This window comes from Alternaria atra (assembly GCF_907166805.1).
Source record: "Alternaria atra isolate CS162 genome assembly, contig: 35, whole genome shotgun sequence".
Taxonomy (NCBI): Eukaryota; Fungi; Ascomycota; class Dothideomycetes; order Pleosporales; family Pleosporaceae; genus Alternaria; species Alternaria atra.
In genome coordinates this window covers 1,943,146-1,958,299 of record NW_025091334.1, presented here as the reverse complement: position 1 = coordinate 1,958,299, position 15,154 = coordinate 1,943,146, and the positions used below count along the sequence as shown (strand labels likewise).

General features: G+C 51.2%; 3 protein-coding genes across 3 annotated transcripts; 1 reads left to right on the top strand and 2 right to left on the bottom strand.

Moving 5' to 3' along the window:
• Positions 1–252: 252 nt before the first annotated feature.
• Positions 253–3,708, bottom strand: ALTATR162_LOCUS11547 (uncharacterized protein; the record flags this gene model as incomplete). The annotated part of the gene is made up of 4 exons (XM_043319189.1): positions 253–1,574; positions 1,624–2,459; positions 2,507–2,858; positions 2,904–3,708. The coding sequence occupies 4 exons, from the start codon at positions 3,706–3,708 to the stop codon at positions 253–255; spliced, it is 3,315 nt and encodes a 1,104-aa protein (XP_043175124.1).
• A 474-nt stretch (positions 3,709–4,182) lies between these two features.
• Positions 4,183–5,444, bottom strand: ALTATR162_LOCUS11546 (uncharacterized protein; the record flags this gene model as incomplete). The annotated part of the gene is made up of 4 exons (XM_043319188.1): positions 4,183–4,224; positions 4,273–4,411; positions 4,461–4,886; positions 4,936–5,444. 4 exons carry the CDS (start codon positions 5,442–5,444, stop codon positions 4,183–4,185), a joined length of 1,116 nt encoding a protein of 371 aa, XP_043175123.1.
• An 819-nt stretch (positions 5,445–6,263) lies between these two features.
• Positions 6,264–7,547, top strand: ALTATR162_LOCUS11545 (uncharacterized protein; the record flags this gene model as incomplete). Its single annotated transcript, XM_043319187.1, has 1 exon — positions 6,264–7,547. The coding sequence occupies one exon, from the start codon at positions 6,264–6,266 to the stop codon at positions 7,545–7,547; it is 1,284 nt and encodes a 427-aa protein (XP_043175122.1).
• Between the last annotated feature and the right edge of the window lie 7,607 nt (positions 7,548–15,154).

The following is a 15,154-nucleotide window of genomic DNA, read 5'->3' as shown; positions in this document are numbered from 1 at the left end:
ATGCATGAGCGGCAATGCGGGGCAAACATGCTTCTTCCAATCGTATGTGAACTTGTTCACACAAGTTTCGAACAAGTATCGGACTTACAACGTCTTGTTAGCCTTCATCTCAATGGCCACAGCATCAGTCTCGATACACAACAAAAGACTTTGAATGTTTTCATACATGAGTCTAGTTACCGGAAAGACCAGAAGTAAGCTCTTGAGATGATCCCTAACTCCAAGAAGACCACTCCTACCATGACCTAAATGCTACCGCTCAAACTCAAGTACTCTTCTACTCGCATCACTAGCCGACCGGTTCCTAGTCGTCTTGATCTCTTCCCCCGTACCTGTAGGTGACAGAAGCTCGGGCGGTGCTTCTCCTTTCGACACGCCCACGTCTGCCGTCTCGGCGCCTTCCAGTAGATCCAAATCTTTCGCATCAATCTCCTCTTCGTCTTCCTCATCTTCCCTTCCGTGTCGAGCCTCCTTATCCAACTCTTTTTGTGCTTCATCGTATCGTCTCCTAACTTCGGTTGCGACACGCATTCCGTCGTTAACTATGTTGTCGAGCATTCCTCGCAAGCCCTTTCCGGGCGGTACGACACCGGCACCAGCGCCGCCAACAACGCCACCCAGCCCTCCGCCTCCACTACCTTGCCTTCCAGCGTTCGCAAAAGTGGTAAGATTGTGGAAGCTGGACCCTGACGAAAGTGTCTCGTCGGCCAGGCGGAAGGACGATGAAAACCCGACTTCGAAGAAATTCAGTAAGGCGTCATCTGCAAGAATGACCATGCGGAAAGTAGGCAAGGTTATATGTAGAGGTTTGTTCGGATCAAGTGCAAGATTTGCCGACTTGGCCTTGTCGTTGCGCTCAGCAATGTCTGATTCAGTGGTATGGTTTGATGGTGTTGGTGACAGGGGATTTTGTTCCGACTTCTCTGATGTCGTTGCCTTGGCTTTTGGTGTTGCTGGCTCAGAGCCAAAGTCGATCAAGTCGTCTTCTTCGTCATCGTCGCCAATTGCAAAGTTATCAATATCTTCTTGAACCTGTTCCACGGCTTTATTCGTCTGATTTGATGGATGATCGGGGTCGGCGTATTCAAAGCAATGCCGGATGAAGGCAGAGACGCTGCTCAAGAATTGTTCGTCACGGCCGACCCTTTCTGAGCCTGCTGCAGAGCTGATGTCCAATGAAGAGGCATTTGGAGTTGGGTCATGGACACCTCGCCTTGACAAGAAGAGGAGGGCTTCCGAGATCCTCAAAATACCTTCGCGATCTACCCTGCCGTCGCCGTCGTCGTCGTAGAGTTCGAAAAAATAGCTGATGTTGGACATGATGTCTTTGGTGCCTTTGACATGCGCAAAGCCAGTGACAACGTTTTGCAGCGACAATGAGTCGGTCATGTCTACATCCCAGCGGCGGAACAAGCGTCGCATGAATTCGTGATCTGCTGGCTCTGGTCCTGATCCCCATGGGGACATTGGTGGTCGTTTCCTCATGCTGTTCCCAAAGTACGAGTGAGGAGACTGGGTACCACTACTCTCAGGTGGTGAGCTCGGTGAGTCAGTAATTGCCCACTTTGCAATACCTGCATCATTGTCAGTGTAAATCAGGACGGATGATGCCACATGACCTACCAGCCAGGAACTCTCTGAAAGCATCGTAGTCCATTTGTGTAGGGCTAGGTCCAAGTGCCACACGCCCCTTCTCCGCACTTCCAGATATGCCAGTCACAACCTCCGTCGCCTTCATCCTGCTAGCCTTTGCCTTGCGATCAGCCTCTTGTTGCATGATCTCGGCTCTCTGTTGTCGTTCGTATAGCACAGCGTAGAATTTGTCGTACAAGAACCCAAGGTCATTTACACTCAGCTTCTTGCTGTCAGGGCCGAGGTTACGTATCGACGTGCGCTTGGCGAAACTTTCGATATTCTCAAGCACAGCATCCTTATGCTTTGCTCGCTGCTCAGAGATGGTGTTCTGAGTGATGCCAGCAAACTCCTTGAACGCTACTACCATGAGCTCTTGGAAACGAGTGACAGCCCGCAGTTTAGGATTCTCTGATTTCGGATGGGCGGACTCGTCGAGCCTTGAGAAGTATGACTTCAAGACTGAGATGAAGGAACCATCATCTGCAGCATCGAGAAGCTCCTCGCCGTTGATGCGCAGGATAGCTAGGCCGATTTGGAAGAGAGTTTTTGGGCCTTCGAGGAAGAAAACATCAAGAACGCGGAAAGCAAAGATTAGAGGCATAGAGTTGATATAGAGCGAGAGAAACCAGGGTAGAGAGACAACGGATAACTGTACATCTGATTTGACCAGATGGTCCCACAGTATGGGCATAGTCTTCTCAACCAGCGATTCGAAGACCTTCTGGTCGAGCAGGGTGCCGTACATGGTTTGCGAGTAGTAGCCGGGCAGGAGACGGTCACACAACACGGAAAGGAGGAAAAAGGCCTGCGATTCGGACATGTAACTTGGTTTGTTAGATGGGAAAAACTGTACATCAAGGGGTACACATACATCAGCAATGCTGCGACCACAATGTTCATCGCCTGGCAGTAGCCAACCTCCTCGTTTGTCCAGCTGTATGCCGTCAACACTCGTCGGAGTCTACCAATACCTTCCTCGCTCTGGAAGCCCGGGTATTCTGGCAAACTCCTGTTGAGATCCTTCTCTATCTCGTCTATGGCTAGCGACTCCCGCCCTGAGAACTTTTGTAGGGTCTCGGTGTAGAGGTTTGGGTTCTGTAGGCGCAAGAAGAAGGCGCCAGATGTGAGCTCCCACATTTCGCCTCGTAATCGATTTGGCAGACCGACGCGGATGAGCTTGTGGAAAGTAGGTTGTCGGATGAGGGTCGCGCTTCGGCCGTTATCTACTACATTTTAGCAATGCCACTACGCGGGCTGGGTGGATATACCTCTGAGATATTCGCGCCATAGCCGTATCTTTGTCGCATCCCTGAGTTTCCGCGCATTGCCTGGATATTTGAAGATCATGCCTAGGCCCGTATCTGGGTGCTCTCGCGCTTGCTTGCCATCATTTCCGGCCTTCTTCTCTTCGGCATCTGTGAGAAGGTACTCCGAGTAGCATTGCCCCACTACCTTGCGCAGGTTGTCTACCTCCTTGACGCCTTCCCTTAGCCCCTTCTTCAGAGCATCACAGAAGCGCTCGCATGCCTGTCGTGACCCCGCGAGCTGAATGGTAAGCTTCTGACCAGCAGGTGCCTGCGACTTTGAGTCTGGTATTCCATTCCACGTCGTTATCGCGAGCGCGAACATGTAACTCTGACTATGCAGTCTTTCTACCCGCCGTATGCCGCATAGTGGTAATGTGAAACCGTTGCCCGCAGGTCCCGCCCCATGAGTCTGTCCCGTGAAGCTGCTGGAAGAGCTCAGGCTCGCGGTGTTGGCAAAGCTTGAGCCTTGTGTAGAGAAGCAGAGATACTGCTCACTAAGATGCAGCTTGCCCACATAGTGGTTGCCCTGGCTGCGCTCCTTCTCAGATGTGACGTCGCCAGAGCCCCTCGTGGAATGGTGGGGTTGTAGCGTAAGCTCAGCGGTGATCTCTTGGAGGGGGTTCTGCGAGTCGGGGAGTCGGAACTGGTAGCGGAAGAGGGTGGCTTTTGAGGGTCGGCGGTCTGTCGATGCGGGAGCGGCTATGGTATTGAGCGTGGGTTCGATGTACTGCTGGGCCTTCTGCACCAAATTCGAGATGTTGAACATGGCTTCGGGCCGGCCAAAGAAACAAAGCGATCTTCAATTATGCTGTAGTGTGTCACTGTTCATGCCACATGACGCGACAAATGTAGCCTTCGTGAAGCGGCTTGCGAGACTGGAGCTTTATGCAGGGCCGTCGTTGGTGGAGTTGTCGCACCTGCGCCACAGCGCACGGCCACAGGAGCTGAGATGTGGGGATGACTAAGACACGATGCGTGCAGCCTGTCTAAGACTGTGACACATTCCAGCATTGCTTCTTCACGACGGCAAGCAAGTTCACCAACGTAAGAACAGGTTGACGCATATTTCTGTCATAGGTTGATTATTCGAGAATGTCGCGAATGGCTACTAGAGCTACCATATCGCGTCGAGTCGCCAGACCGACCACAAATTATCACTCCAGTTGGTGAGTATCCATCTTAACCCTATCTTACATCCCTTCCATCCTCCACTACTTGCTATTCCGCGTCACGTTATGACTTATGTGCATGTGTAAGCTCCGTCGACTCGAAGATCGGCTCCCTGTGTCTAGTCAGCTTTTACTCATCGATCCGCTCGGATATCACTCACAGTAACATAGGAACTGGCGTCACTAGACAAGAAGGTGACAGCTCCCATCAAATCCTCAGGACGACCCATCTTACCCACAGGGATCAGGGAAGTCCACTGCTTCTGGAGCTCTGGGTTGTCGTCGAGAATCTTCTTAGTCCTACATCGTAGTCAGCAACTGCACGTACATCGTATAATAGGGTACTCACAATGCAGTAAGCATGTATCCAGGCGAGATGCAATTAACTCGGATTCCAGCACCGGCCCACTCAACTGCCAAACTGGACGCTAGATGTCGAACAGCTGCCTTCGCAGCGTTGTACGGAGCCTGTGGTTGCGGGACGTTGACAATCGCTCCGGACATGCTACCAATCATTACGATACTTCCTGGTGCCTTTCTCTCCATGAGGTGCTTCGCCACTGCCACAGCGTACAGGTAGGTACCGTCAACGTTCACTCCCCACAGCTTCTGTATGCGATCATGAGGGTAGGAGATGGCATCGTAGTTCTCGGTGAAGCCAGCCGATGTAACGAGGTTGTCGACCTTGCCATGCTTCTTCAAGATCTCGGCAAAGGATTGGTTGACAGAGGTGGGACTTGAGACATCGCAGAAATGTGCTGTGACGTTAGGGACTCTGTGTCTCGTGTCAGCTCAAGCCAGGTGATTACATATGGTCTTCTCACCTGCTGGATCCGGGATTCTCCGTCTTGAAGATATCAATGAGACCCTTCGCTGACCGCTCGCCCTCTTCCTTGTTCATGTCGACAATGGCTACGTCGGCTCCAGAGGTCACCAACGCCTGCGCCATGACCAAACCTAAACCTCGCGCTCCGCCGGTAACAACTGCTACCTTGCCCTCCATGGAGAACGAAGCTAGGGTTCGCTTGAAGTGCTCCCCTCCTCGGCCCACGACGGGGTTTGAAGGTGGCAGGTCCTTCTCTTCTGGGTACTCTACGACAATGTCGTCTCGAGTTCGCGCATACTGACCCTCGTGATCTCCGCTCTCACCAGGCTCACCCGAAGTTGTTGCTGCGTCGACCTCATCGTTGTTGGGGTCCTTGTCGAAGCGGCTAGGCGACGATGTGAAGTATCGCAGCGAGGAAACAGCTGGCTGTGCTGGTCGGAACGCTGGACGGGGAGCTTGGGCTCTGGCCGCGCGGGCGACTTGACGGAAAACTTGAGATCTGAACATGGCTGTAGTAGATTTCTCAATTCAAATGTGTTTCTCAAGAGATGTAAGAAGCTCTAAATTAAGAGGGTGACTGTAAACGTCAAAGGGTAATAGAATATATATGGTGATTCTAGAAGGCTCTCTGGCCAATGTGATGCAACGTTGAATCTCAGGACGCAGGAACAGCTTAAGGAGTCCGAAGTGGGCAAGAGAAACGATGAATGAAGTGAAGACGTCAGGAGAAAAGTTCACGATGCACAAGCAGCTGGCAATAATTTCGGTCCTTCCAAGAGCTTGAGCTTTCCCCCAACCGCGTTTTGTTGACGAAACGCCTCTGACGACAGTCGTATGCAGGGCGGGGGTCTGGCGAGCTCATCCCGCATGCAATCCCACCTCCGCACACTGCATCCTGGCTTCATGGCCTGTCCTCCATCACCGTCTCCATCTAAATCACACGCCGTCACGGTTGGCACTCCACCTCCAGAGCTCGCAGTGGATCCGCCCTAACCGCTTATCCTCTCCGCACTACACATCGCCGGGGGGAGCTCTAGCAAATCCTGACCGCCTGCTACCCCACGCTCCATTGATTTACCCAGCACAAAACGCGTACTACAAGACGTCCACTGCAGTGCGTGCAAGTACCTGTGAATATTCCGGGTGTATTGTTAATATCATTAGTCACCCTGTTGGTACCTCCCAAGCTTTCTCCCAGACAATCCAACTTCGTGCCGTGTTGGCCGTCCCCTCCTCATTGCTTGTCCCACATAGTGATCGCCCTCAACAAGCCAGACTCGTGCTGACCGACGCGTACTCAGCAACACGACATCATCGTGACCGATCATGTTCGAACTATACCTCCTCACTTTCAATGCTGCGCGAAACCTTGTCGACCCGCAGTCCCTCGCGCCTTCCTTTTTCGATGCCCTCCCCAAAGATACACCTCTACCTGATATTGTCGCTATATCGCTGCAGGAAATTGCACCCATCGCCTACTCCTTCCTCGGAGGATCTTATCTGAAGCCATATTTTGATCGCGTAACGACGACTGTCCAGCTTGCCGCAGACCTCCGCAGCAATGGCAGCGACTCGCTCGAGCATATTGCGACACGCAGCCTGGGCATGACTGCTCTTATGCTCTTCGCAAAACCCCATGTCACACAGAGGATACAATGGATACAATCGGCAGGCGCTGGTGTCGGCTTCTCCAACATGGGAAACAAGGGCGCAGTAGCCATGCGCGTTGGTCTATCGTGCCCGAATTCGGAAGACACGCTAGATCTCACTTTCGCCGCTGCTCATCTCGCGCCTATGGAGAGCAATGTGGATGCAAGGAATAAGGACTGGGAGAACCTAGTACGGAACCTGGTCTTCGTCAACAGCGACGACTCCCCATACAGCTCAAGCGAAGAGAGGCCACTGCTTGGTTCCTCATCCGAGACTCCAGCCGACCACAACGGCCTCTTCACCCCCGGCAACCACGTCTTCTTCTACGGCGATTTGAACTATCGTACACATGATTCCCCGCCAGAAGAAGGAGCGCATCAATCCTATCCCCAGCCAAACGCGTCAGAATCTTCACCAACACACTTTTCACAATTGCTGAAGAAGGACCAGTTGACGAGAGAGAAGGACGCTAAACGTACGCTGCATGGATTCCAGGAGCTGCCTATCAACTTCCCCCCTACATACAAGTACGCTACTTCACATGGCAAGAACTCCAATGCGCCCAAGCGGGGAGAGGATGATTCGTGGGAGTGGTCGAAACACCGATACCCCTCGTGGTGTGATCGAATCCTCTACCTTCCATCTGGGTCTCCATCAGACCTGGAACCACAGATTTACACCGCCTTACCAGTACAACCGACATCGGACCATCGGCCGGTGGCTCTCTCGGTTCGTGTCGACGACAAGCCCATCAAGTTGGACGTGAACGATGTTCTGTCCCGGCCACCCTTCGAGGTTAGCCCAGAGTGGAAAGCCAGAAGAGACGCCGCTCGACGATGGGAGCTTATTGTAGGCGTCATGTCCTATCTCGCCCTAACCGGAAAGGGCCAAATTATTCTTGTCACTTTCCTAGGTGTGGCTATGGGCAGTTTGTTCCTTGCTGGGTCACTAACCAGGTAATCTTTGCGACAATCAAAGTCTCATCGCCCCTGCTACAATTGATTTATTCCTGTTCCGTAATGGCTCCAGCCCCAACTCCATTGTTCTTTAAGATACTCGATCGACGTTCCCATTGGCATGCCCGTAGCGTGCACCTCTTCCAGAAATTCGATCATCTTGCATCGATCGTGCTCATCCTGCAGTACGGTGCCAAACTTGTGTATCGTATAAGTGGCTTTCCATTGCGCAGAAATACAATGCGTATTGCACCGAGCGATAGCTATCATTTCTCTCAACCCTCTCAACACTTCACCGTGTGCAGAATCTGCAATGACCATCCCACGTGCGTCTTGCGTGTTCATCCTTGGGTCGTTGACTGCAAGTGCGATTCGACATATCCGCAGGTGTTGGTTCGCATCCGCTGCAGGCACGTTAACAATCACTTCTCGGGCTGACGACTATCCTTACTCACCATGACAAGCACCTGAGAACCATAATTCTGGAAGATTTCCCACGGTGTGCAAGCTCTCTTTCTGGTAGAAGAAGGCATCGAAGCTTGCGGGACGCCTACGTTCCCACTCGTCAACTAGATTGCGAAGATGATGCCACTCGTCTATTGTGCGCATGATTCTCTGCGTCCACTGCAGGATGCGTGCACTGAGCCACAATATTTGATTACCCCAAGAGGCTTCGTCAATTGGTGACGCCAAAGCTGGTAGAATAAAATGCTCATAATCAATACGCAGACTTGATTGATTGAGCAATGCTTGGCTGACTTCAGCATGCACATGTAGCACCAGAGCAGCCTGTACAACTTCGCTAGCCAGGTCGACAACCCAGCCTTCAGGGCCATGGAAGAGCTCAAACGTTGAAAGATGTGCCTGCCCTTGCGTACCGGCTACTTGAGTGTCAGCAGAATATCATACATCCCGGCTCATGTTTACTCACAGTGGAAGTCCTCGAAACTCCGCAATAGCATCGCAGCCACCAAAGTCGCTTCATCTTCGAACCTCCCCATTGCTGCAAGGTATGAGATAAGGCTCGGCAATATCCTCTCGTGGTATTCATACGGCCTAGTGGGGAAATATGGATCGAAGCGCAGGATGCACTGTCCTGATATCATGAAGATGGCGCTCATGAGTATTGGACTTGTTAGTGCAAGTTTCGGGACGACTCTCTTAAAAATGCATGTAGGACTCGTTATGTCTAGTGAGTCCGCTGCTTTATCGATCCAGAATCGGAATAGGTACGCTTCAATGGGGTCAGGTATCGGCCATACTACCAGTGAACTTTGGCTTGCGGGAATGTAAGGATGTGGCGAGGGTATGTCAGACTGCCAAGCCCCAGGCAGTGGCTCGTCCAGGCTGGAGAGACTTGATACCGAGCCAGGTGCCGGGCTTGTGTGTCGCCGGACGTGCGATGGAAGCTGCCATGGATTATGCATGATTTGCTGCGTTGCGGGTACGAGCCATGGGACAGGCCAAGCTTCACTCATCGGGCGCACACACTGCTCTCTCGTCCTCGGGCTTATTCTTGTTTCCAACTGCGGGACCTTCTCAGCTGTTCTCGAGCGAGCTAGATGTTTCGGCGCCCTCCTTCTATCGGCAGTTCTATGGTTCTCAAACTCTTCAGCTACAAGCGACGACTCGTCCACGAAGTCATCTGCAGGACAGTCATCAACAAAATTCACTCGGTAGCACCCTTACGTTCAGTACGACATAGATGTATACATACAATTTGCCGACGTACCAACCCATTTCTGCTCTGCGCCAAAGAAGAAGTCGTACTTCTTGATATCCGCTCTAGTGGCCTGGCTTTCCAGATCAGGAAACACGCCATGTCGAAAGCGGACCTTGTAATTGGATTTCTTAGGCGGGGTAGTACCTGACAAAGACGACGACATGCTTCTGGAAGGAACAGCTTATACACAACAAAGCCAGATTAGGGAAGAGGCTTGGGAATCTTGGCAACAGTGACGGCAAGTAATTCGTAATCGTACTTGGAAGAAGAAGTAGGTCTATCTTGGCAAGCGCCTCAATTCGGATCAGGAAAGAAGGAAGAAGGGAGGAGGAAAGCTGATGTTATTTCGAATCAACAAACAGGAAACTTTGCCGTTTCAAATGGGAATATGTACTCCATATCAGAGCCCTATGATGCGGGGAGTGGGGACACAGATGCGGGTGGTCTTACTTTGATGATCATTCTGCTACTTTGGGTCCGATGGCGCTATTTGCTCTTCTCATCGTTCTTCCCGCGATTATTCAGCGCAAGAGCGGTATGAGAGCCGTGAGTGACAGCGAAGCTTGCAAGTGCTTGTGCTACAGCTTGTCTGTGTGCGCAGCATTTGGTAAGCGGGATTTATTTGTGTACGCTATTCGTGGTAGGATTTGAGATAGGCATGGGAACATGTGGTTATGCTAGTACAGGGTTGTATACGGGGTGGCGGAACAGTGAGTAAGTGGGACGCACGAAATACATGCCTGTTCGAGGTAGGAGAAGCAATAGATAGGATGGAATGCAATGGACAGGTATTGTGGCTGGCTGTCAGATGGGCTCAGCCTTAGCTAGCCAGTGTATTGATTGGATATGGTACTCGGATTGTGGGTAAAGTCGTGCATCACATTCTCAACCTGCCTTCCTCAACAACATACACCATTTTACTACTGTCCAGATTAACACTACCTCCTTCTATCGTTGGCTTATATCGACAACCAAGCTTTCCTCTCACGGGTAGGGCTGCATGCACGTCGAGCCTCCTCATTCTAGAAACAATCACTCACGCGCCACAAGACGGTGTTGAGTAAGCAACATGATTGTTCAGCTATTGGTTCCTCGGACCGTGCTACTGCATATCCCGCTTACCAGTCCGTCATGCATACCCTTTTCAGTTCGATTGCGCTACTGTCGCGCTTCCACGTGACCCAGATTCTTACACGGGTAGCGATCTCGGTAGTTTTCGAAGACCGTTTTGCTTTTGTCAGCGTATATATTTCTGGGGAGTCACAATGTCAGGAATAGATGGGTGTCTGTTAGCGTAGTGAGGTGTGACTAAGGTATTTTGTACTACATTGCGAGCTGGTCTTATAGGTGAGTGTTCTGCGGTTTGTTGGTTCATGGCTTTAGACTTGATTACGCAGCGCCTTTCACCGAGCGCCAGCCGAGTCTGTTCCGCGTCGAGGAGAAGCGATCGGTCATCTCAGTCATGCAGATGTTCATGTGCAGTATTCTGTGCGTATACAGTAGCATCTGGTCTTGCTCCAAGAGAAAGGACGCCTACGGGTGATCCTCAAGGCACGTGACTGGATTGAGCAGAAGCAGCTTTTTCGTCTAACATGCGACCTCGGCAAAATCCAGGCTGCGTATCGACTTTCCGTTCTGGACTATCGACGATGGTGGGGACATGGAGAGCTTTTCTGATGGGATGACGTAGGTAAATAAGCGTCTTTCCTTCCCGCACCGCTACGTCTTGCGCTTTTTCTCGCTAGCAACTCACCGTTTTTTATGGACCCTCTCGTGGATGGCACTAACTAAGCACATTCGCTAGTTATTCATGACTGACGGTGGTGAATATCCGAACCTTGGGGCCGTCGACTCCGATAAGTTGTCATTGACGAGAGCAAAAGAACGTGCAAATAGAAGTGGTGGAGTTGGTGTACTCGCGGTGCTAAAATTGGGCGCAAAGGATTTGCTGATCGCCATCATAGCCTCGACAACAACAACACAGCTTTGACATGCGCGTCAGGTTTGGCGAGCAAGCAATGTTAGGGCTCGGCTGTATTGCAGTGAAACTGCATATTGGGTTTCAAGAGCCGTCATCAACTTCGTGCAGGGTTATTTGAGGGTGTTGCAACCGCAGCAACCTGCATGCGTTTATCGGCGCAACTGTAACACCTCAAGTGCTGTGTTGCGCAGTATTCAGCGAAACAATGGGCACAGCTGCATGAATCGCACGCATGGGAATGCAAGAATGCCATGCAACAGGAACCCCGCAAGACTCTGTTGGCCCCGGCACTGTTCTCCGTCACCTGATAATATTCATCTGTTGTGCGAGGTTGGATTCCACAGAAGTATGTTGAACAAGAGACATCATCAAAGCTTAATCAAGCAGAAAACATCACGGCACCGAAAAAAAAGCGCCGCAACCTCGTCCAGGCTATCACGACAATAAAGGAAGAGCCCACTTCATCCGGAGCTGAAACGCGACACTTGCCAGACGTCTGCCAACCACACGTAAGGAGGCCATGTGAAAAGCACCACTGACGTCACAGTGCAGCGGTCGCCAACGTTGCGCTGCACCACATGCCTCTAACCCCAATGGGCCCGCTTACCCCCAATGAACCGATCCCCAGCAAAACGCTCGATCGATTCCAACTTCTAGGCCCTGGTCGCCTGTTAACCGTGCGCTTGGGGTCTGGATGGCTCTAATGTGGGTTTTTGTCCTGCGGTCCTAGCTACGGAATATCACGGACGTATTTATTGTAGGAGCTATAGGGAATAAGGGAATAGATAAGCGTTCTGCACGGAAATATGGATCCGTCATTGCCGTAAAAGGGGGAATGCATGGGGCCTTGAAGCTTTGAGCTTGCGGGTGTGGACTTATCGTGATGATGGGCGGATGGATGAGGAGTGAGTTCTAGACAAGACTGTGGGTCTGAAGAGAGTCTTGTCTTACGTATAGCTGCATGCATGTGTGCCGTAAATGGTATTTGCGCATCAGCGGAAACACTGAAGAAGTCACGAGATGATGCAAGGTGAAATGCAAGTGAGGTAATATGGATTTGATTGTCGTTGTTGTGGCTGAAGCCCGTCAAATCCTCCGAGGGAAACTATGCCTAGCTCCACGCGTCGTAGGTGTACCCTTCCTGTCTACTGCCCTGCCCAATGTCTGCAGTGGTCCTTCAAAACTAAGGAAAGGAAAAAAAAAAGAAAACTGGTATATCATACAACAGAAAGAAAAAGCCGCTCCATGTAAATGCTAAATCGATATGCTCCAATGTTGTCCCAAATTGCATAGCTGAAGTCGAAGAGTGTTTCCGGCACACTGTATCGCTAAGTGGCTAATGCGCTAATGATTTCGTCGAATATCATGATAGTGTGCGTTTAGGTTGTAAACGGCGAGTGCTCGACCGTTATTGCGCTCTTTGCGATGATGATGACGAGTTGAGTTGTGAGAGAGATGCGAAAGAGTTGGTCATTGCCGAGTAGGCAGCCGATGGTAGGCCGTTGGTTGAAGATGTGGATGAGGAGCTGTTGCTACGGACTTGTAGATTGAGTGTGTGGCAGCTATCGCATCGTCCGTTCATAGCGTTGCAGCGGCCCCTGCATCCTCGCTCGTAGTTGGCGCAAGAGAACATTGTGGCTTGGTGATTGTTGGTTGTGATGTTGTTGAGTAGTAATGTTGTAGTTGTGTAGCGGTGTGCGATCGAGAGACTTGGTAGAGTGCTGAACTTAGGCAAGTCTTGAAGCCGAGGGCCGACTTTGTAATATATGCGGCGGATGGTGATGAATGCCCGATGATGTAGCCAGCAAATACAAGATATGCAGGGCAATAATTGCGTATTTGGGCGTTAGAGTAGCCGGAATCGATGGTGTCCGTTGGCGTTACTTGGTAGCGTGTGGATGGGTCCAATAATAGTGTGTTGAAGTACCGAATGGAGTTAATGTGAAGATGCCCAAGTTGTGCAGATGCAGGATTGAGGGCTGCTTATAGCTATGGAGCGCAGATGAAGAATTGCGGGTGCGTTTCGAAAACTTGGAACAGATAGGTGGAAGATCAGATGTTACGATGGAAGCCGCAACTCTTATGACAGTTGACGCGTCCAGAAGATGTGTGTGTCATGGTAGATTATACAGTGGAGAGGCCCGAGGCCAGAAGTCTTTTGGTCAGTGCGTTCTTACTCAATGTCAAGGGTCTCTCCTCTTACGCATGCACGAGACCCTTCCCTGGATGTTCATCACGTCGGCTTAGCGTCAAAACCTTGTTTTCTGGCTTCCCGTCCATTCCGGCATTTGGCTGTAGCTTGCATACGTCCTACGCACTCGGTGACGCTCAGCCACCACGGCCGCTGTTCCAAGCGACCACCAGCAAGTTTGTTGCATCAAGCAGAGTACGGGTGGGCGTGCGATTCAGCACCCAAACGGCCATTTTTTCTTTACAAGGACAGGGACGGCAAACCTCGTTTCAAACAAATTCTGAAAGGCGGCTTAAAGTGGACGGCATCTCGGACATCAGGCGAAGGCTTGCACGGCCACTTCACCCGTGCACTCATCAGCACTCAAGACCCAAGAAAGCCACTCGCGAGAGCCCACAGATGTCGTTAGCTTGACACACTTCAGCCCTCTAAGATTACGTGGTGCTGCAGTTGTACCCTACATGAGGCAGTAATCATGGCGCATGTGTGCCATGTGGTCCCTCCGCTGCTGCCTCAGAACATGATAAGCCGGCCCGCTGGTCACCGGAAGCATGTGCGGATTTACGGGCTTAAGCTTGCGACACCGATAAGATAGTGTACCTGATATCAGGAGATGGCTGGAGTGGAGTACGGAGTCCGCGTTCGAGACTTTCTTCTTTTATGAGGATCTGCATCCATACGCACGCAAACTGAAATCGCCTCACGGTCAAAGACTTCTCCACCACAAGATCTGGCCTGATCGCGCAGGATGCAAATTGCTGCATCTGCGAAATCGGTGGAAGTTTCGACTCTGTACGAGAATGCGAGTGGTTCGCAGTAGCTCGTCCGAAGCACCTGGTTGATCCGCGACCGTTGATTAAAGCGTCCGGTCCATCCGCGCCCACCACATGGCTAAGCGCAGTCGAGACCCATCCGACTCAACAACTTTGCCTACGGACAACAACTCCGTACCCCGAATTTCGCCCTTTCAGCCTTGTGGAGGTCAGTGGGTTTGATGATCATCGTGCAGATCCATCGCTTATCGTTTCAAAAGGTCCAGAAGCCGATTCTGCTCAACGAGATTATGAAACATATGATGACTGTACTGTGTAGGTGACTCACGGCTTGCATGCATTGTTGTACAGCGAGGCATATACACGGGAAAGTATCTGGTGGTACACCACTGGCTCACCATACCTGAATGGCCATTACTTTTCATGCTAAGCGATTCATGGATCTCTAACCTCCCACTTAACTGGACACCGTTCGACCTGGCTTCACGAATTCCGAACGCGTCGCTAATCCACATTGCTTGTTTCTGTAGCTGTAATGCGTCGGCGCAGATACACACCTCATCACACTTTAGCTCTGCGACTTTATGTTGTAACCATGTCCTGATGCCAGTCACGCTTGAGCAAGCCAGCGATGGTGCTCTTACTTCACATAGCGACGGAGGCATGGTCTATAAGTAGCGCGCAGCCACAAGATGACTACGTGCAAGGGATGGGATTTGCTAATTTAATTCAGTCGTGTTGACAGTTAATACTCCCTACGTGGCGGAATGATCGTAGTCAAAGAATAATTTCGTTGTCTCTAGCATGCCTATCATTCCTTACCTCTCGCCAATTACCACCTTAAAAAGTGGAAGATAATCTAGGAAACAAAAGACGTTCTTCATACCCTCCTTCGCCCCCACAAACTTAGGCACCAAGCAAAATGACCACAGCTAATGCCACA